At 57.3% G+C, this 20,162-nt stretch overlaps 3 protein-coding genes across 13 annotated transcripts; 2 read left to right on the top strand and 1 right to left on the bottom strand.

Annotated features, from left to right (window-relative positions):
- The first annotated feature begins 498 nt into the window (after nt 1–498).
- Nucleotides 499–5,733, top strand: FBXO44 (F-box protein 44). Of its 2 annotated transcripts, none has more exons than XM_028108173.2 (6): nt 499–589; nt 1,598–1,886; nt 3,101–3,227; nt 3,378–3,473; nt 3,584–3,719; nt 4,595–4,827. In XM_028108173.2, the coding sequence occupies exons 2-6, from the start codon at nt 1,622–1,624 to the stop codon at nt 4,736–4,738; spliced, it is 768 nt and encodes a 255-aa protein (XP_027963974.1). In that variant the 5' UTR covers nt 499–589; nt 1,598–1,621; the 3' UTR covers nt 4,739–4,827. The 2 variants fall into 2 exon arrangements, with proteins under 2 accessions (XP_027963974.1, XP_027963972.1); XM_028108171.2 differs by having other exon boundaries at nt 511–589; nt 3,101–3,198; nt 4,595–5,733.
- An 814-nt stretch (nt 5,734–6,547) lies between these two features.
- On the top strand, nt 6,548–13,515 carry FBXO6 (F-box protein 6). Of its 9 annotated transcripts, none has more exons than XM_028108372.2 (6): nt 6,548–6,754; nt 8,946–9,242; nt 11,229–11,355; nt 11,841–11,936; nt 12,752–12,887; nt 13,065–13,515. In XM_028108372.2, the coding sequence occupies exons 2-6, from the start codon at nt 8,978–8,980 to the stop codon at nt 13,302–13,304; spliced, it is 864 nt and encodes a 287-aa protein (XP_027964173.1). In that variant the 5' UTR covers nt 6,548–6,754; nt 8,946–8,977; the 3' UTR covers nt 13,305–13,515. The 9 variants fall into 9 exon arrangements, with proteins under 9 accessions (XP_027964173.1, XP_027964169.1, XP_027964168.1 ...); XM_028108368.2 differs by having other exon boundaries at nt 8,851–9,242; XM_028108367.2 differs by lacking the exon at nt 6,548–6,754 and adding an exon at nt 6,863–6,931 and having other exon boundaries at nt 8,851–9,242.
- A 116-nt stretch (nt 13,516–13,631) lies between these two features.
- Nucleotides 13,632–18,981, bottom strand: MAD2L2 (mitotic arrest deficient 2 like 2). Of its 2 annotated transcripts, none has more exons than XM_028108373.2 (9): nt 18,865–18,981; nt 18,387–18,438; nt 18,174–18,292; nt 17,072–17,143; nt 16,413–16,513; nt 15,240–15,334; nt 14,846–14,919; nt 14,235–14,327; nt 13,632–13,977 (listed from the first exon to the last, which is right to left on the bottom strand). In XM_028108373.2, exons 2-9 carry the CDS (start codon nt 18,424–18,426, stop codon nt 13,936–13,938), a joined length of 636 nt encoding a protein of 211 aa, XP_027964174.1. In that variant the 5' UTR covers nt 18,427–18,438; nt 18,865–18,981; the 3' UTR covers nt 13,632–13,935. The 2 variants fall into 2 exon arrangements, with proteins under 2 accessions (XP_027964174.1, XP_027964175.1); XM_028108374.2 differs by having other exon boundaries at nt 18,922–18,977.
- Nucleotides 18,982–20,162: the final 1,181 nt, after the last annotated feature.

The raw sequence follows: 20,162 nt of genomic DNA, 5'->3' as shown, positions 1-20,162 counted from the left end.
GGGGCTGCGGGGCTGTCAGAGTCCCGCGGCGGCGGCGAGTCCAGGCGCTGCCGGCGTCTAGGTCGGGGCCGGCTGGCGGCGCCTCTTAAAGGCCCCCGCCTCCGCCCCCGCCCCCGCCCCGCCCTTGGCCCGGCGCCGGGACGCCCCGCAGTCCGGAGCGGTCGGCCCCAGGCCTGAGGCTACCGGTTCCTCGGCCGCCCCGGGAGGCTGGGAAAGGTCGGGAGTCGGGTTTTTTAATGGGGGGGGGGGAATCCGAATGGGGCGTCTGCCAGCTCCCTCCAAGGGTGGCTGCTGGGAGGTGGAGGCGAGGGGGCAGCGAGTCTGGGTCAGATGGAGGGTTCGGGGCGCGCAGCCCAGGAGGAGGGAGGGGGGCGGAGGCTCCTGCCGACGCCCCCACCCCCAGGTAATTTTCCTACGCCGCGATGGGGGGCGCGGCGCGGGGAGGGCCGAGGGGGCGGGGGCGGGGGCGGGGGCGGGGCCGGGGCGGGGTCTGGCGGGCCCGAGCGGGGCCGCACGCTGCGGCTCAGGCAGGCGGAGGCCCGCTCAGCCCCACCGCGGAGAGGGACCGCGCAGCGGCTGCCGAGCGCAGGTGACCCGGCGGAGTGGGCGCGGGGAGCGCCGCGGTGGGGGTGCGGGTGGGCCGGGGCCCCGCGGGCCGGAGGACTGGGCGGTTTCCGGGCAGTGCGTGGAGCAAGGCCCGGTGCGGACAAGGCCCAGGCCTCGGGGGCTGCGCGGCGCGGTCGAGAGCGGCGACGGAGGCGAGAACCCGGGCTGGGATCGCTAATCGATGTCCAGGGGTCCGAGCCCCGGCTTTGGGGGGCACTTTAAAGCCACAGCGCGAGGTGGGAAGGCTGCAGGCGCGCCGGGGATCCTGAGGCTGAAGCCCAGCCGCGGGGGTGGAGGTGGGAGTATGGGAAAGGCCTTTCCAGGTTGCCCACCCCCTCTCGAGTCCCAACCGGGCAGATCATTTATTCTGCGGCCTTGAGGTCTCTTGAGCTCTTTGGACCTCCGTCGGAGACAGTGATAATTATCCCCCCGCCCCCAACCTTTCTCCCTCCTCTGTTTGAGGACTTGCTGGACGGTTCTGCGGGACTGCGCGTTGTTACTTACACTCTAAAGACTGGCCTATTGGAAAAGGCTTGCTCTAGAATCAGAGAAGACTCTTTCCGTCCTCTGTCCATCTGTGTGACCTTGGGCAGGTACTCGCACCCCTCTGGGCCTCCTTAGCGTCCTTTAGAGGCTGCTGTGAGGTGACAGTAAAATCAATCACCTTTTTTTTTTAAGATTGTATTTATTTACTTGAGAAAGAGAGAGTGAGCAAGAGAGCATGAGCAGGGGCAGAGGGATCATGACCTGAGCCCAAGGCAAGCGGCTTAACCGACTGAGCCACCCAGGTGCCCCCAAATCAATCACCTTTTATGGAGCATCTGCTGTGTCACGTCATTTGAAACCATTTTAGTACCGTTCCTGGCCCCATTTTATAGAGGAGGAAACAGAGGCTCGGAGAGGCACAGTGAATTTCCTGAGATCGTAAATGGCAAATACTCAGTTCTGGGGAGGGGGCCCAGTCTATAGTGTAGCTTTTCAATAACCACAGGGGGGCGTCCAGAAGCCACATGCCATGGCCGTGGGGAACATCAACGAGCTGCCTGAGAACATTCTGCTGGAGCTGTTCACGCACGTGCCCGCCCGCCACCTACTTCTGCACTGCCGCCTGGTCTGCAGCCTCTGGCGAGACCTCATTGACCTGGTGACGCTCTGGAAGCGCAAGTGCCTGCGGGAGGGCTTCATCACCGAGGACTGGGACCAGCCCGTGGCCGACTGGAAGATCTTCTACTTCCTACGCAGCCTCCACAGGAATCTCCTACACAACCCGTGTGCTGAAGGTGGGGTGCAGAGTGGGTCTGGCATGCCCCCAACGCACACACTGTCATGATAGCAGCTGACTTTCATTATGCACTTACTGTGAGCCAGGCACTTTGGATGGTTTAACTCCTTTAATCCTCTCACAATAATGCTAAGAGGTAGGTGCTGTTATCGCTCCCATTTTTCAGATGGGCAAACTGAAGCCAAGAGTGGCATTTTTGTATTCCACCCTCATTTCCCCAGTGACCTGTCCTAGGAGAGGGACTGTTGGCCAGTTGGGACTACGTGCCCAAGACCCAAGACCAGGAAGTCAGAGCCATATTTTGTGGGCCTAGATCCCAGACTCCAGGGCTAGGCCTCCTAGGACTGCCCCAGAGTGCAAAGGGGACTTTACTTATGGAAGAATGAGAGATCCAGTCTTCTTTCCAGCATATTACAACAGGTAAAACGAAACTTCTACATCATCTAGAGCTCCCTTTTCCCCTTACTGTGGTGTAACTCATCAGCTCAACACTAGGATGAGATGGGTGCCTCATTTCCCATTATGTGGGCCAAATTCTGAAGCAAAATGATAATGAAATGACTCCAAGCTGTCCAGAGCTTTCAGATGCCTGCCTCCCTTGGCTCCCCATCAGCCAAGTGTTCTTGACCAGCAGTTGGCATACTATGGTCCATGAGCCAAATCTGGCCCAGAAGCTAAAAGCCGTTTTTGCAGTTTTAAATGGTTATTTAAAAAGAGAGAGAGAGAGAGACTGCAACAGAGATAGTATATAGCCCACAAAACCTACAGTATTTTGGCCCTTTACAGAGAAAGTTTGCCAGCTCTTGTTCTTAACTCCAGTTTACAGAGGACAAAACCAGGGCTCAGAGAGGGAAAGCAACTTATCTAAGGTCACACCGCCCAGTATTGGTAGAGCTGGGACTAGCCCCGGATCAGATCTGTCTGGCTGGTGTCAGAGCGTTCTCCATCACAGAAGGTATCTGGTCATCCACATGGTCACATGTCTTGGGATTCCCAGTGGAAATCCCTTACCATGATGCTGGGCACACAGGAAGCATCTAATAGAAGACAGCCGCTATTGATCTGCAGTGTCCCACACAGTGTCCCACAGCATGGGGCTTGAGGGCAGCTACAGAGATCCAGGGAGAGGATCTGGGAGGAAGGGGCACTTGCAAGAAAGAGACCACTGGCGGGGGGGGCTTCCCTATGATGTGAATTCTGCTTTCTGGCCAGAGGGCTTTGAATTCTGGAGCCTGGACGTGAATGGAGGTGATGAGTGGAAGGTGGAGGATCTCTCTAGAGACCAGAGGAAGGAATTCCCCAATGACCAGGTCAAGAAATACTTCGTGACTTCTTATTAGTAAGATCTGAGGCTGGGGAACTGTTAGGGTGGGGGGGAAACCCAAGTCACTTCACCCCGGGGTCTCCTGCTCTGGGAAGGGCAGTCTTCGCCCCCCCCAGTGCCCTAGTGCTGAGCCCCAGCCCCTCCCACCCCTCTGCCCGTCCCCAGCACCTGCCTCAAGTCCCAGGTGGTGGACCTCAAGGCCGAAGGGTATTGGGAGGAGCTGATGGACACCACACGGCCGGACATCGAGGTCAAGGACTGGTGAGTGCATGGGGCGAGGGTCTGGGGGAGGGGGGCCTGCTACTCAGGCGCCCCACCCCCACCCTGCCCCCCAACTCCAAGGCCCTGATGGGCCCTCCCTCTGCCCGCAGGTTTGCAGCCAGGCCAGACTGCGGGTCCAAGTACCAGCTGTGTGTTCAGCTCCTGTCGTCAGCACATGCACCCCTGGGGACCTTCCAGCCAGATCCGGCAACAATCCAGCAGAAGAGCGATGCCAAGTGGAGGGAGGTGTGTGGGCCAGGAAGAGGGCAGGTGGCATATCGCCCAAGGCCGAGACTGCAGTCAAACAGGCCTGGGTTCAGATCCCAGCTCTGCTGCTTCTAACCTGGGCCTCAGCTGCTCGAGCTCTGAAATGATGCTGGCAAAGCCATGTTCAAAAAGGTTGACTGTTATTAGTTACTAATATTGGTTATTATTACTATCTAGACCAGGGGGCAGCAAACATTTTCTTAACAGGCCAGATGCAAATATTTTAGGCTTTGTAGGCCAAGTTGTCTCTGTCACAACTACTCCACTCTTCAACTCTGCCGTTATGTGGTGAAAGCCGCTTTACAGACATGGCTGTGTTCCAATAAAACTTTATTTACAAAAAAAAAGGCAGTGGGCCCCGAGCCATAGTTTGCCAGTCTGACCAGTGCTGTCCAGTAGAATTTTCTGCAGTGATAGAGATGGTCTGTGTCTGCAACTGTGCAGTACGGTAGTCAATAGCCACGTGTGACTATGGAATGCTTAAAAGGGCCAGTTTCTGCTGTGACTGAGGAACTAAATTTTTAATTTTATCTAATTTTAATTAATTTCAACTTAAATAGCCACACGTGCCCAGGGACGACCATAGTGGACATCTTTGGGCAGTTTGCAGAGTTTCCTTCAGTTCCCTTCAGTTCCTTTGAGCTACACTTAGGTAATCCTGTGGAGTGGCCCCGGGAGGATTTTGTTCCATTTTACAGATGAGGAAACTGAGGCATAGAGGAGAAGTGGCCTGCCCAAAATCAGAGTTAGGACTAGAACTCAGTTCTGCTGACCCCTTGTCCAGCACTGAGATCTTGGCCCCTTCCTTGCCCCCTGACCTCTCTCCTTCCCTCCACCTGTCCCCCCCCGTCCAGGTCTCTCACACGTTCTCCAACTACCCGCCCGGCGTCCGCTACATCTGGTTTCAGCACGGCGGCGTGGACACTCACTACTGGGCCGGCTGGTACGGCCCGAGGGTCACCAACAGCAGCATCACCATCGGGCCTCCCCTGCCTTGACGCCCCCCAAGCCCTGATCCACCAAACCCTGACTGTTATCAGAGAAGGGCTGGGTTAGGGAAGGGGAGGGGGATCAGGCTCCCCCAGACCTCCTAGTTCATCCTTGCCCCTCAGTTGCCTATTTTGTGGAGCCTCTCAGTTTGCACGGCCCTCACATGCCAAGGGGGGGCCAGTGCTCTAGGCCCCAGGTCTCAACCTGAATGATGACAGGGGAGGCCTGTGTCAGCCCCTATAAGAGATGGGGCCCCTGAGGTTGGGGAGGTGCAAGGTGTTCTCCCAGGCTCCTCCAAGAGTGGTCTCCAAGCTCAGATGCCAACCTAGATGTGTGTCTCTGCCTTCCCCTCCTGGGCCCTTTCTCCCTGTCTCCATTGGGGGCCTTCGGAGCAGGGACAGTCAGGACATCTGGCAAGCCTGTGGCTGTCCTGCATAGTGCACATGTTGGGAGGTGACTATGTAGCTCAGACAGATCTGGGAGTGGAAGAGGGGCTGTGCTGGCCCGTCCTCTGCCTCATTCTGCCACTCCCAAGCTCTTTGCTCTGCCCGCCTGCTCGGAGAGGTGACTTTGACCCAGAGGCTCAGGCGTAGTCAGAGATGGTCAGGGCCAAGATGGAGTCGGGGCCAGGCCAGGTCTGGACTGACCTTACTGTCAGTGAAGCCCCAGAAGTCAGATGGGTATCAGGTGGGGGCAGAATCTCCAAAAGATCCCTGGAATCCCGTGCGTGATAACCCAGGGCAGGTGAGGGGAAGGATTAGACCCTGATTCTAAGAATGGGGCATGCAAGCCCAGGATGAGGTGAGTGGTTTTCAAGGACTACCTGTCCACCTCCATGCCTAGATCAGCTTCCCTGGGACTTGAAATGCCCTATCCCACCCTTGGAACTGCCTTTCCTGAACCTCCCCACCCTGCCCAACCTCACTCCTGCCTCTCCCTCCTGCTGGAAGGACCCCAGCGCTCGGATTCTGCCCCTGCTGCATGCTGCTAAATAAAAGGTGTTTCCAGCCCAACTGTGTCCTGTGGTTTCTGGGAGGAAAGGCAAATTTCATGGGAAGTCCTGCCCTGGACCTGCAGAAGGTGAGCCTGTGCAGCTTCTGTCCAAGGTGCAGGGAATGGTTGACATTTCAGGAGCCAGACTATGGCAGGACAAGGGCCCTAGTACAGACCCCTTAATGAGCTGCCAACATCTCACCCCTGCAGCCCTCCAGTACTGCTAGCTTCCTCCAGAGGCAGGACCACCAGTCTGGCGCCCGGGGCCGGGGGGGGGGGGGGGGGGGGGATGTGGATATCTGGGTGGCCCCTGGATACACCTCATGCTGGGGCAACAGTGCCATCGCAGGCACGGCTCCCTGGTGTCTCACCTACTCTGCCAAGTGCTTTACAGACATTAGATGAAGCCAAAGCATTTAGAACGGTGTACGGCACACAGTAGGTGCTCAATGTACTGTTTATCCCAATAGTGAGCTGGAGTAGGGCCTCAGCCATGGCAGGGACACCACTCACTAAGTTAGCAAAAGACACCCTTGGGGGAGATGCAGCCCTGACGAGTTAATAAGGTGGCCTGGGCCCGGCATGCTTGGGCAGTGCACAGCCTGCACAACCCTTTTTGGTTGCCTTAAGTAGATGTTTGATGATTACTTGTTGAAGGAAGAAAGGAATTCAAGACAAAAACGCAGAGAGGTTTTTACCTTTGAGTAAACTGAGGTCTCCGAGGCCATGCCCCAGTGAAAGTAAAAGCCAGGCTCCAGCCCAGAGTTTCAGCAATCACCCTCTGGAGAGAGGCCCGCCTCCCTCCCTACAGAGGAGGAAACTGGTGAAGAGTCCTCTCAGAGTGGCTCGCGCAGAGGTGGAGACTAGGTTGGGAGAAGGCTCGGAATTCCCGGAGGGAGGAGAAAGCAAAGGGAAGCGGTGGGATCCCGCTGCTGAGCCGCCGATCACCTGGAGGGGAAGACAGGTTCAGGCTACGAGGTCCGCGGAGTCCATCGCGCAGCCCCGGCACTGAAGACCCCAGGGTCCTGGCGGTACGCAGCGGAAGAAGCGGGCCGCGGGCTGAGTAGGCGGTGGGCGGGGCGAGGCGAAGCGGTGGGCGCGGCCCCGGAGCCCGAGGGGGGCGGTCCGAGCGCGGCGCGTGACACGGGGCGGGGCGGGGCGACAGCGGACGGCGCAGCAGAGGCTGCAGGCTCCAGGCCGACCCGGAGGTGCGGTCCCGCCGGGCGTTGGGCCCCGCGTCCAGGTCGCGGCCCAGACTGGGGAACGGACTGGACGGGGCGGGGCGGGGGGGGTGGCCCGGGACTGGGCGGGGGGGGGGTGGCCCAGACCGGGAAGGGCTTGGGAGTCTGACACCGGAGGGCGGGGCGTTAACTGAGCCGGCGGCGCAGTCTCCCGCGGGCGGGGAGTCCGGGGCGGCGGGGTGGGGGCCCGGGCGGCGCGCGGTACGCGCGGGGCCGGATCCCGCGCGGTCCGGCCCTGGCTCCGACTCCGGGAAGTGCTTCCTGGGAGTGACACCCTGGCCACACACCTCACTGGTGGCGACCCGGCCCAGGGCCGATCTGGGACCTCCCGGCACCCCCAAGCCCGCGGTTCCTGGGACGGGCTTTCCAAAGCCTCAGCCTCGGTTCTCGAGAAATGGGCGTAGTAACCGTGCCTACAGGGGTCGTTGAGAAGGTCGCGACGCGGGCCGGGCATGTGGGAAGCACAGGTACCCCCGGGGTTGGGGGGAGAGGCCTCACCCCATGCCCCAACCGTGCGCAGTCAGGCTTCGCCCTGGACCCAAGAACGGCAGAAACTAAGGAGGCTGATAACGTGATAACGTGCGACCGGAGCCAGAGACCAGACTGTGGACGCCGCGGCGGGGAGCTCTTCGTACCTAAGTCGCCTCTAACTCTGACGCAGCGACTTTTATTTGGCCTAGACAGTGTTTTTAGAAGTTGCCAACACTTAAAACCTGACAGGTTTCGTATTTTCGAAATTGTTTAGAGTGCCTCCTGAAAAAGCAGAAGACCTAGCCACAGGGAGTTTTTACCGTCATAGCATTTTTGCACAAGGTGCAAGTACCTTATTTATTGTTCTCTGCCATGCTGAAATGCTCCTTTCTGGGCAGGAGCCAGAGTGTGCGCCCACTCTCATTTTTGCTGGGATGGTAGCTTTGAGAAGTCTGTGGAGGGCTTCTTTGGCCAAGTCTCTATGGAAAATGAGAAGCCTCAGAGACTGTAGGTGTGGGAGGGGAATATTCCCTCCCTCTCCCACCTGTGAGCAGATGAGGTCCATCTGAGTGACAGTGGCTGGCCTTCCTTCCCCCACCCCGCCCCCACCTGGGGGATCCCCTTAGAGATCTAGATTCAGGCCAGGGTGGTGGCACTGTGAATTTTCCAAAACCCTTGTGCAATTCATGTGTAGAGGGAGGAAGGTGTTCTTGGGGGCAGCTAACTACAACCACTGGAGAGTGTTTTCGCTCCAACCTTAGAGTAGAAGTAATGATGCTCTGGAGCACTGCTCTGCCAGCCGGTGCTAAATGCTTTACTTGTACTAACTCAGTCCTCCCGGCCCTGCTGAGGTTGGGACAGTTGCTTGCTCCTCCTACGGCTCCCCAGCTAGCCACTGCAAGCCAGGATTCAAACCCCGGGGCAGTCTTGCTCAGGGTCCCTCAATCGGCTTTGCAGTTTCTGAGCATTTCAAAGTGGGCTTTTTCCTGATGCCCCAACCAGAATGGAGTGGCAGGTGCTCCTCACTGGGGTGTTTTATCACATCTGGCTTCCAGGCCAACGTGAGCAATTTGGGGAGAGGAAGCTGGTTTTAGCACGAAACGACTTAATGAAGCTGTGACATAGAATGTAAAATCTGTTACACCCACAGACTACCTGAATTCCCAGCACTAAAATAACCTGACCACAAACTCCTGTAGAGCTCAGACAATGGGTGGCAAGGTCTGCCAGTTCACTAGGCCCAACAACTTACAATTAAGTGATTATTTTTTTTAACGGGGGGATGGGGGGCCTCTTTAAATATTAACCCCTAAAGTCTTTATTAACATTTTTATTACACTTTTTCAAACGTGTGCAACGTGTGTGACTGCTCCATATTTTGTACTGGAAGAAGGCTCCAACCCCTCTTGTTTCAGAAAAGAAAGGATGAAGAGCCCCCGGCCCAGGTCCCCGGAAATCTGAGGGGTCCACCTCCTTGGTCAGGACTCATAACCACTGTTGGCCCTCACAGGCCTGTGGGCGCCCGCTCCCTCCCCGCCAGCCATGGCCCTGGTCAGCATCAACGAGCTGCCCGAGAACATTCTGCTGGAGCTGTTCACGCACGTGCCCGCCCACCACCTACTTCTGCACTGCCGCCTGGTCTGCAGCCTCTGGCGAGACCTCATTGACCTGGTGACGCTCTGGAAGCGCAAGTGCCTGCGGGAGGGCTTCATCACCGAGGACTGGGACCAGCCCGTGGCCGACTGGAAGATCTTCTACTTCCTGTGCAGTCTCCGCCGGAACCTCCTGCGCAATCCGTGTGCTGAAGGTGGGCTGGGGGCTGCCCTGGGCTGGCTCCCTCCCTGGCTCCCTTCCTTTCCGGAAACTCAGGGCCTTTTCCCCTGCGATTCCCACACTATCTGGAATGTTCTCTCACACCCCTGACACCGGACCACACGCCCTTGGTTCCTCATTCTTCAGGTCTCAGTTCAGACACCTGCCCTGGGCCCCCATCTGGAGATGGTGCCCCCCCCCACCTCTCTCCTGTCCGTTCCATCTAGTTCCTTCATAGCACTTTCGTAACCTGTAATTGCCTTTTGTATCTCGTGGTTTTGGTTTTTGTTTTTGTCTTCTCTGCTACAGACTCCAAGGTCCAGGGGCCTAATGGGTCTTGCTTGCCACTCTACACCCAGTGTCCACAGTGATGCCTTCACGTAGCCGGTGCTCGAAAAACGTTTGTTGAATGAATGAACAAACTGCACGTTCACCTTTCCCTCTCTAGTTCAGTCTAAGCTGCCTGACATGTACGGGGGGCGTTCTCTGTGCCAGGCACCAGACTTCACTGGGCTGAGGGCTTCACAAATGTCATTATCCTCCCATTGTCCCCCTTACCCAGAGGAAGGAAAGGAGGATTTCCAGAGGTGACTGCAATCACATCATTTGAGGCCCCTGTTTAACTTATAATGTCCTCTTGTACTTGCCAGGGTCTTTTTCCTTCACTGAGCACCCACTACACAGCAGGCACTGGGCTTCTTGCTGGGGCTATGGCAACAACGGAGGCATAGCTTGTACACTTAGAGTCCCTGTCTTGTCGATTTTCTCTCTTGATCCTCACAAGGACCCAGGGAGTTGGCCAAATAAGTAGGGTTGGCTCCATTTTATAGATGGAGAGTGTTAGGCCATGGTGAGGATCCTACCCAAAGATCCGGAACTGCCCAGTTGCCGGGGCCTGGTCCTGACCGATGAAGGGCCTCGGGCCCCTCTCAGAGGCCCCATAGACCGTGGCTCAGACACTCAATCTCTCTGCCTACCCCAGATTCCACTCGGAAGCTGCCCAGCCAGGCCACCAGCTCAGCTCACACAGCTCCACAGAGCCCCCCTGCAGCCCAGACGTGCACTGGGCTGGAGGCTGGCAGCCATCAGTCCGGCCTTGCTTGGATCTCTCTTTGGGCCTAAGCGAGGCACAGCCCCACTCCTGGATTTCTGTGTTACTCGTCTGGTTCTCTCCTGGCAGGCCCCAGGGCACCTGGGGAATAGGTATGGGCTCGTAGTAAAGGGAGCAATTTGGAAAAGCTCCCTTGGTGATTGTTCTGGAAAGCCTTGGTAGGGAAACACTGCTGGTTTTTTTTAAGGTCCTCTTGGCTCAATCTGAAGGGGGAGACCAGAACCTGCCAAGCCAACCCGGTGGGGATCACGAATACGGGGTTACTGCGTGCCACCAGCACCGAGGATGCCCACCTTCACAGTTATCCCTCCTGCCCTGGGCAGAGGGGTTCCGGGCTGGCACAGCTGCAAATCCAGAAAACCAGTCCTCGAGCCCCCTCAGATCTCAGTTACATAGTTAGGGTGTCAGGAGATGTCAGTTGTCAAGTAAGTGGTCTGCATTGGGACAAACTGACATTAGTCACTAAGAACAGAAGTATTATCACAGGCCCTTCATAACTTCCTGTTTTGAGAACTGAAACTTCGGTATTTCCCAGAGCCCCTCAGCAACATGAAAGGAAGGAACGGCTAGTTTAGAATTTTTGGTAATACTTTTTTTTCCCCCAGCTTCATGCTAGGAGTCAAGCCATTCAGGAACAAAGTGGGAGGGGGAGGGTCCCAGATCAGAGCTGATATGGCAGGGACAGGTGGAAACGTGTTGGAGGAAGGTCACTCTGTAGGGGTGCTCTGAGCCACAGCTGGGGTGCACCCTTGAGATGTGAACATGAGCAAACCCTGCCTTAACCCCCCTCCTCCCTCCCCGGCCCAGGTGGGCAGGACCAGACCGGACATTTGCACAGGGGATCTGACCTTGGCTTCTGTTTTTCCCTAGAGGATATGACATCCTGGCAAATTGACTCCAATGGGGGAGACCACTGGAGGGTGGAGAGCCTCCCTGGAGACCATGGGACAGATTTTCCGGACTCCAAAGTCAAGAAGTACTTTGTCACATCTTTTGAGTAAGATAAACAACCGAGCCGGTGGTTTTGAAGGGGGGGCGGTCAGGACTCCTTTTGCCAAATCTCAGGCCTAAGTGAGGGCCTCCCTGTGCAGCTGGAGGAAGGTGGTTCCCAGACGGGTTCAGAGTCTCTGCCTTCCTAGAGCAGGAGTATTCAGTGGCCAGGATTAATAGCAGTGGGCGGCGGGGGGGGGGGGGGGGGGGGGGGCAGTAATATGAAGGCACTGGGAGCCACTGGGTGATTAGGGTAAGTCAGAGGTGTCTGTAGCTTCCTCATCTAGGAACAGGAATTCATGGAGGTGCCCTCGTCAGGGCCCTTGAACTAGGATCACGTGCCACCTAGGCACAAGTGGGTCAGACCCCTGCGTGATTCTCATAGGCCAGCGCCAGCCAGAGGCAGCGGTCCTGCAGCAGTCAGGGGACACTGCTGGGTCCTGGCCATGCAAAGCACATCCAGGAATGTAAGCTTTTCCTTTTGCTCCACAGGATGTGCCTCAAGTCCCAGCTGGTGGACCTCAAGGCCGAGGGCTACTGGGAGGAGCTGCTAGACACATTCAGGCCGGAAATCGAGGTTAAGGACTGGTGAGTGGGACTCGGGCCATGCTCTGCATCCTTCCCTCCTCTCTTCCTGAGGACACCTATAGGCAGTGCCCACTCTGTGCCCGGTGGTGTCCTAGGGTAGAGGCTGCTCCAGGAGCCGGTACTTGCTCATTCCGCACCTCGTGGCCTTTCTGCCACCCTGCATCAGCAAATGCTATTTTCCAGTTTACAGATGGGCAGACTGAGGCCTACAGATAAGTTGTCACAAACAGGTACTAGAGCAACAGAGGCAGCAGGACCCAGCCTCCCTGGACCTCGCTCCCATGCCTTCTGCCCATCTGCCTCCCTTAGTCCCTTCACTGTGCATCCCTCAGCTCTTTCCCAGGCTCCTGCTCTGTGCCCAGAGCTGTGCAAGGCCTCAGGGCCACCACTCTAAGGGTAAGGGGTGGGGTCTGAGGAGCATGCAGAGCTGCAGAGGGGTGGACAGCAGGGCTGAGCAGAGGGTGAGCTCTGTACCAGCCCCTATCACACAGGCCACCCCTTGAATCTCCCACTGAATCCCCAGTCAGATCCATTATGACATACAGGTGGCACAGCTCCCACAGCCTAGGCTTTTATCTCTGTGGAGCACCTTTTGCTTTGTTAAGGGGACGTCTTCACTGGACGCCCAAAAGGGTTGCCACCTTGCTCTGATGTGGCCCTGCACAGAGACTGCTCACCCCAGGGGCACAGCTGTGCCTCAGGGGCAGAGCAGGGAAATCCAACTCAGAGCTCCAGTCTGTGGGTCTGCTGCCTGCCCTCCTCCAGGGTCACCTGCTGTCCAGGGGTGTACAGTCCTGAGCCCCACCCTCCCCCAGGTTCGCTGCCAGAGCAGACTGTGGCTGTACCTACCACATCCGAGTCCAGCTGGTCTCAGACAACTACATCGTCCTGGCCTCCTTCGAGCCCCCACCCGTGACCATCGATCAGTGGAACAATGCCAAGTGGACAGAGGTGAGGCCTCACCTGCTTGCCCCTCGCCACCCACTTCCCGGAGCCCCTGCCTTCCAGCCTGCGTGGCTTTCCCTTGCAGGACCTGGCGCTTCCCCTTTCCCCTCTCCAGTGGAGTGACCACCCATCTTGTCCCCTCCCCAGTCCTTGTGATCACTTCTTCCTCTCCCCCCTTCCCAGGTCTCCCACACTTTCTCGGATTACCCGTCAGGGGTCCGCCACATCCTCTTCCAGCATGGGGGCAAGGACACCCAGTTCTGGGCAGGCTGGTACGGGCCCCGCATCACCAACAGCAGCATCATTATCAGCCCTAAGATGACCAGGGACCCGGCCCCCTCCACAACTCAGCCTGAGACCATGCAGGGGCAGGAGAAGGCTGCCCGCCTGCCCTCCTCACTTCGTCTCCACAGGCCCTTCTGACAGTCTGTCATCTGCTGGCCATTCACCCGTTCTCTGTCTGGGCCTGTCGACTTCCAAAGGTCCCCTCCAGCTGAGCCTGTAGTGGGCAGTGAGGGCCCTTGCCCCGGGAGCTCCTGCCCCAATTCCAACTTTGGGCAAACCCACCAGTCTGTGGTAACTCCCTGTCATATGCTCTGACATTTTGTGACAATAAATGTTTTCAGTAAAACCAGCCTGGGGTTGGGTCTAGTGGTGGGGGCCCTTGGCACTTTGGCAGCGAAGCAGCCCCTCCTCCCAGGTTAATTTGGCTGTTCCTGTCCCTCCCACTCCAGTTAGTGACAGCCCAGCTCAGCCCTTGGGGCCCTTTATTGAAACAAGTCACAGCACAGTATTTGAGACAAACAGTGTTGGCCGGCCAAATCCCAGGAGGCGGAGATAAGAAATCAAGGTCCGAGCATCCTTCCCTGCCCTCCTGGGGAGAGTTTCTCCATGAAGGCAACCAGACCTGAGCAGTGCCGCGCGGGAGGGTGGGTGGTCCATACACAGAGGCAATAAGAGCACTTGGAATCAGGGTGGCCCTCCAGCACTGCCCGAGGCTGGGGGCCCCCAATGTCCAACAGTTGTAGCATCCATGGTGGGGGCAGGCACACCCTCAGCTGCTTTTATGAGCTCGCTCTTCCACGTAGAGCTGCATCTGGTAGGCCGAATACAGAGCCAAGGTCAGGAGGACAGCCAGGGCACCTCCTCAGGAGGGTCCACAAGCCCCTGGCAGACAGATCTCTGCCAAAGGTTGGAGTTGTATGGTGCAGCCACCGGTTAAGAGAAAGGGAGTTTGGAGCCTTATACCAGGTATTCCCTGGTCATCTCCTCCAATCCTTGAGCCATACATAAGCTTCTGGCAAGGCCTCAGCATACCTTCAGTAAAGCCTACCAGGTCCCCATGCAGCTCACCTTTAAAATGTCTGACGTCATCGTTTTTAGTGGTATCAGCCGGGGGTCGTGCATGTGGACATCCTGCTCATCTGCCAGGATCCAGGGAAAGTCCTAGAGAGGGGACCAAGGGAAGAGGGTGGAAGGGTGCTAGACTGTGGCCTGCCCTCACTTCGCTATCCCCTCCCCTCTCCAGAGCTGGGGTCCTCAGACTTTGGGGAGCAGCAGAATCACTAGGGAACTGGCAGCATGACAGATGCCCAGGTTCTTCCTCCTGAGAGTCCGAGTCTACAGATCTGAGCTGGGCTGGGAACCCAAGTGATTTAACCAGGTCCAAGCACCAATTCTGAAACTGGTGGGCAAAGAAACCCTGCCCGCCCCCCCCCCGAAAACAGCCGCTGAGCTGGCAGCCCCAGGACGAGGCTCCACCCTCCTCTCCGTGCTAAGTGTCCAGGTGGGCCAATGACAAGCACGTGGCCACAGTTAACACACGACAAAAAGCCACTCGATGCCAGGCACTGCCATAAGCAAGGTAATAAGTACACTGTCAGCGACAGCCCTGCCTACTCTGGTTTTCAGAGCCGCCCAGCCGTTGTCTCCCTGCCCAGCTTCCCTGACCAGTCTCATCTCACCTTGATGACCTGAATCTTCTCCATATTGCGAGTGGCAGCTTCTCTCGTGTGCACTAAGACTGTGAAGGTACAGCCTGAAGAGGCAAGAGTTTGGTCAGGGCCGGGCCACCTCACGCCTGCCACTGGGCGTAGCCTTTTCCCACCTCCCGGGCTGGCTCGGCAGCCCCCCAGAGGAGAAGAGTGGAAACCAAGTGCCAGGACAAGACATGGTCAGTAGGGAGATTGAAGCCAGGTGGAAATCAGGGTAGCTTCCTGGAGGAGGTGAACTTTCAGAGAGGTTCTAAAAGGCAGGAAGAGAGGCGGTTTGCTGCAGCCAAGTAGGGCCCTGAGAACGCACACCAAGCCAAGGGAGCTGTGGACATGCCCGAGGACAAGGGCGTGGGGGTGAGCACACCTGGGGGGTTGTGGTCCAGGACGGCATCACACACACTGATCTTCAGGATGAAGGCTCGGAGCAGCTGCTCCACATGAGACAGCAGGGAATCTGAGCTGGGAGGAGAAAAGGAGGGTCTCCCATCACACTGGCGCCCCCTCCCACCAGCAGGCAGTCAACCCTAGAAGCAGACCTGGGGGTCCAGAGCCCCTCTCTGTTTCTGAGTGTATTGGCTTCCAAGCGCTTGGCTACCTATCTTGTCTACACAGTTAAAATCATCTGGAGAGGGGCGCCTGGGTGGCTCAGTCATTGAGTGTCTGCCTTCGGCTCGGGTCATGATCCCAGGGTCCTGGGATCGGGCCCGGCGTGGGGCTCCCTGCTCAGCGGGAAGCCTGCTTCTCCCTTTCCCACTCCCCCTGCTTGTGTTCCTTCTCTCGCTGTGTCTCTCTGTCAAACAAATAAATGAATAAATCTTTAAAAAATAATAAAAATGAATAAATCATCTGGAGAGTTGAAAACCAATGTCAAGTCCCAGTCCAAATGGGCCATAGGGAGCCCCCAGAGGTCCTTCTAATATGCAGCCCAGGCTGAGAACAGGGACACAGCCCAAGCCTCTTCATACCCCAGGACACCACGCCAGGAAGGGACAGGGCTTGCCCGAGGCTACATAGCAAGTGGAGAAAGAGTCCAGTGCCCTGACCAGCCAATACCCTTGCCCAAGGTCAGCTTCTGGTTGTCTATGGACTGGACGTTTGGGAAGGCAGAAAACTGGGTCTATGTCCTGGCTCTGCCACCATTTGGGTGACCCTGGGTAGCTCATATCATCTCTCTGGTCCTTCGTTTCTCCATCTATAAAATGAGGTTAGGACTAGCCGTTTAGCAACCCTATGATTTTCCAAGTGTGGACATCACAGAGGTTACAAGGAGAGCACTGGGTGGCCAGCCGTGGCTCAGCTGCTAACAGGCCTTGTTAGGATGGTGTGCCTTGCCGTTCGCTTTACCAAGCTTCCTGGAGGAGGTGGGCTTTCAGAGGGGCTCTGAAAGGCAGGAGAGGCAGCTTGGTGCAGCCAAGGAGGGACCTGAGAATGCGGACCAAGCCAAGGTATTCAGGGGCTGCCCTAAAGGGGTGAGCGTGAGGGCTGTTTCTAGGGACCTCACACCAACCAGCCAGAAGACCAGGGAGAGGCAGCTTACCTGATGGACAGCAATGGAGGCTGGGTGATTTCAAAGACGAATTTCTCCACTGGGCGGTGCTCTTTGTCCAAAATTACCACCACCACTTTCTCCACATCATTCTGCAAGGACAGAACAGGGTAACCCATCCACCACTACCACCTCCCTGCCCAAGGAAGGATGGGAAGGGCACACTCACAGCCCCACTCAGCTTCGAGGCTGAGGGTCCCTGAGAGCCCAGAAGGAGATTTGAGAAGTTCAAGTAGGCACCCCCTGGCATGAGTGGTACAGACTGAGAGGGGAGAGGACACCTGGCCCCACAGGGGTATATCTCTGAGAGCAGGACAAAACAGAAGGAGGAAATTCTGAGGGGCCAAGCCCAGACAGAAATTGGGGATGGGGAGAGAAACAGATGTGAGGAAAAACCCAGAACCCTCTGGGGCAGGCCCCACTCAGCCAACTCCACGAACCAGGGCTCCCAGGCCCAGCACACACTGATTGTGGCTCCCATGCCCTGAGGTCTGTCCCTGGGCAGGGGTGGTCTCCAGGATATAGGACACAGGCTTTTGGGTGTAGAGTCATGGGGACCCCGCACAGTCCCAGCATCACCCCATTCCGGAGCACTGGAGGAGCATACTGGGGGGGGGGGGGAGGTGGGCTGGGGGACTTGGTGCCCTCACCTTCTCCAGGAGTGGCTTGACACAGTGCAAGGTGTCCTGGATATACTGGTTCAGCTCCGGGTGGCAGGACATCTGCACACAACCCCATGATGGCTCGTGACGCCCGAAGCACCAACAGGGAAACCACCCGACACCCCTCCAGGAGCCCAGAGAGGGAGGCCAGCAGTTCCCTAGGGCGCCCCACCCAGGACACTGACTTCCCATCATGGGGCTAAGAACTGGAATTAGCCAGAAAGAGGGAGAAGTTAGAAGATAAGAATTTAGTCTCAACATTAGCACTTAATATAGCATTGGGGGTTTCTAATGTGGGGTCCGTGGCTCCTCCAGAAGCTGAGAAGTTCCTAAATTGTGTGTATTTGGGCATGCAGGCATTTTTCCCAGAGAAGGGATCCAAAAACTTAATCAATTTAAAAAAAAAAACTGAGAATCTGGAACTAAGAGCCATGTGGCCTCAAGTAACTCACTTAACTTCTCTGAGCTTTACGTACTTCATCTGTGGAAGATCTCGTAAAGACAAAGTGAGGAGTGAGAGAAGCACCCAGTACACAGCAGGTGCTCAGGAAATGCTATTCTGTTTTCCTTTTCCCCGTATATCCTTCAAGCTTCCACCACTTTCCAGTATTGGGTCATTCATTTATTCTAACGTTTACTGAGTGCCTTCTAAGGGGCCGGCACTTCTAGAGAGTGGGGACAGGGGAACATATATTTACTGCTTTGTCTGCCTTTTGACCTAAGACAACCCATTACAATGAGGGCAGAGAGAAGGTACCTGAGGTTTATAGGCATCACCTCCTCAAAGCAACCATTCACCAGCCTCAGGAGCTCTTTTAAATACAACCATGCCCCAGGGGCAACTCTGATCCCAGGGCCTGGTCCCTAACTTGGGGCAAAGGAACTCGAGTTCAGAGGGGACAGAAAACTGCAGTAGGGGTGGGAGGCTGTCAGGCTGTCAGCTGCAGCTGGGAACTGGAAGGCAAGGCCAGGCCGCTGCGGGGGGAGAGGGGCTGAGCCTGCAAGTGGAGGACGGTTCAAAAATCCACCCTCTACCCTCCTTGAGGTTCGGGGGTGACCCAATAGCCCCAGCCCAGATGTGGGGGCTCACCTGGACAGGCACGTTGTACTTCTTACGCTTCTGGAAGATGCCCACCGGGTAGACCTCGCGCACGTAGAGGATGAGATGCACGGCCACCTCCAGGAACTCGCATAGCACGTCCGCCACCACTGCGAGGGGACAGAAACCGGTGAGCTCGGAAAGCCCGCCGGCCCAGGCCCTCCCTCGCCCCCGACCCCGGGTCCACAGGCTCCGCCTCCCTACCTTGACCAAAGTTGAGGTCCTGGCGCGTGAGTGTGGTCATCCTTACCGCCACCTGGGGGGTGGGGCAGGAGTGGGGGCTAGTTCCAAGGGGCCAGGCAGCCGCAGGGTCCGCCCGCCTCCACTGCCCCTCCCCTCCGTCTGGGGGGAATCCGGGCAGGACGCCCCCCCTTCACACAGAACCGGGATGGCTAGAAAGGACCCCCCCCACACACGCTGGCATCATAGCTCGGGGACATCAGTTGCGCCCTGATCAGCCTGTCTACTGGCCCTCTCGCCCTGCTGCCTCGGTGGGTAGGAAAGGCCAGAGTTGTGCTCGCAAAAAGGGCATGGCCACAGAGGGAACAGCGGCTTGCGCAGGCCCACGAGCGTAAAATAGGACGCGCGGAGAGCGAAACTAGGCTGGAATAAGACTCCCCCCGCTCTTCCTGGCCCGAAACCTCCTCTGAGGGAACCCCGCCCCTCTCCCCTCCTCCGGTACCGGCTCCGGCCTCGGGGCCCGCCTCGGGACCCGGCCCGGGCGCGGGAAACCACCGACCCGACCGCTCGCGCCTCCCGCTCAACCAGGGGCCTGGACGCCGCTCGGTGACGTCCACGGCGCTCGGCAGGTCCTAGTGACCGCCCCGGCCACGCCCACTTCCCCCGCGCAGCCAACCGTGGGGGCGGGAGGGAGCGACAGCCGGAGGGGCGGGGGCTGCGAGGGGCGGGGCCTGCGAGGGGCGGGGCCCGGCCTCGGCGCCAAGATCCCCCCGCCCGAGGAGGCTGAGACCGCCACGCCGCTTCCCTTCGGTTTGAGGTGGGCGCGAAAAAAGACACCTTGGCAGATCGCTACGCATTTTGCTCCCCAGGCCATTTCTCTCGCTTTGGGAGGCTCCGAATAGCTGTTGCCGGTGGAGGGCAACAGCGGGGGACTAAAGACAGCGACATCTACTGCTAGCCCCAGAGTCACCGTCCCTGGACCTCAGCTGCCCAACCGAAAGCGAATCCGCCGGCTCTGGGGGCGGGGACAGCAGAAGACAGGGTGCACTAACCTGCCCGAATCACACATTTATTGAGGGAGGGGATGCGTGGAGTTGTCCTCGGCCACTAGAGACACGGACCCTGGGAGGGCTGAGAGGCCCCTGGGATATAAGAATAGTAATATTAAAATCATCACCAACACGGATTGAACATTTATCTGTCAAGAACTGATTTCTTTAATTCCCTCATTAACCCTCAGAGCTAAGCACCCATTTTCCGGCCCCACTTCATAGATGGTAAACAGGCTCAGAGATGTTCCCTAATTTGACAAAATCACACAGCTGGTAAAAACACCTAGTTCTGACTTCTAATCTGACTCCAGGGCCTCAATTCATTTTCAGCCGCTTTATTTTACAGGGGGGAAAACTAAGGTCAGAGAAGTTGCTGTGGAGTTATAGGTAACAAATCATGACCAGAAGTCTGGGGACATTGTCCCTGACCTCCAGGGACAGAAAAGCTTGTTAGGAGTCATGCCCACCTGTGGGAACACAGATCTCACCAGAAATGTTAATCGGTTACAGCTCAGTATTGGAGACCTGTACCCCTTTTCACTCCGGATGCCTTCAAACCTGCATTTGCCCATTCTGATGGGGTGAAGGCAGGGGAGGGGATAAGTAACTTGGCCCATTAAGCCAGGAATACCAGCAAAGCATTTCTCAGAGGCAGTCCTCAGAAATCTTTATCAGAATCCCCCCGGGGAGCCCATTGAACACCTGGAACCCAGGCCTTCCTGACCTTCTGGACCAGTCTGGGTGCAAA

This window comes from Eumetopias jubatus, unplaced genomic scaffold (genome assembly GCF_037043125.1).
Source record: "Eumetopias jubatus isolate StellerSeaLion01/CBP00866 unplaced genomic scaffold, mEumJub1_p1.0 scaffold_4, whole genome shotgun sequence".
In the NCBI taxonomy this organism is placed as follows: Eukaryota; Metazoa; Chordata; class Mammalia; order Carnivora; family Otariidae; genus Eumetopias; species Eumetopias jubatus.
Note: the sequence above shows the minus strand (reverse complement) of the source record. Positions and strands in the feature narration are given on the sequence as shown.

What these genes read in the sequence shown, in the direction of transcription:
- FBXO6 (XM_028108372.2), top strand. Translation starts at nt 8,978, where the DNA reads ATGGCCCTGGTCAGCATCAACGAGCTGCCCGAGAACATTCTGCTGGAG. An exon ending in GAAATCGAGGTTAAGGACTG is followed by an intron (nt 11,937 to 12,751) that starts GTGAGTGGGACT and finishes ACCCTCCCCCAG; the next exon opens with GTTCGCTGCCAGAGCAGACT. An exon ending in ACAATGCCAAGTGGACAGAG is followed by an intron (nt 12,888 to 13,064) that starts GTGAGGCCTCAC and finishes CCCCCTTCCCAG; the next exon opens with GTCTCCCACACTTTCTCGGA.
- MAD2L2 (XM_028108373.2), bottom strand. Translation starts at nt 18,426, where the DNA reads ATGACCACACTCACGCGCCAGGACCTCAACTTTGGTCAAG. An exon ending in GGACCTCAACTTTGGTCAAG is followed by an intron (nt 18,293 to 18,386) that starts GTAGGGAGGCGG and finishes GTCCCCTCGCAG; the next exon opens with TGGTGGCGGACGTGCTATGC. An exon ending in CCTGGACCACAACCCCCCAG is followed by an intron (nt 14,920 to 15,239) that starts GTGTGCTCACCC and finishes TTGCCTCTTCAG; the next exon opens with GCTGTACCTTCACAGTCTTA.
- FBXO44 (XM_028108173.2), top strand. Translation starts at nt 1,622, where the DNA reads ATGGCCGTGGGGAACATCAACGAGCTGCCTGAGAACATTCTGCTGGAG. An exon ending in ACACAACCCGTGTGCTGAAG is followed by an intron (nt 1,887 to 3,100) that starts GTGGGGTGCAGA and finishes CTTTCTGGCCAG; the next exon opens with AGGGCTTTGAATTCTGGAGC. An exon ending in GCGATGCCAAGTGGAGGGAG is followed by an intron (nt 3,720 to 4,594) that starts GTGTGTGGGCCA and finishes CCCCCCGTCCAG; the next exon opens with GTCTCTCACACGTTCTCCAA.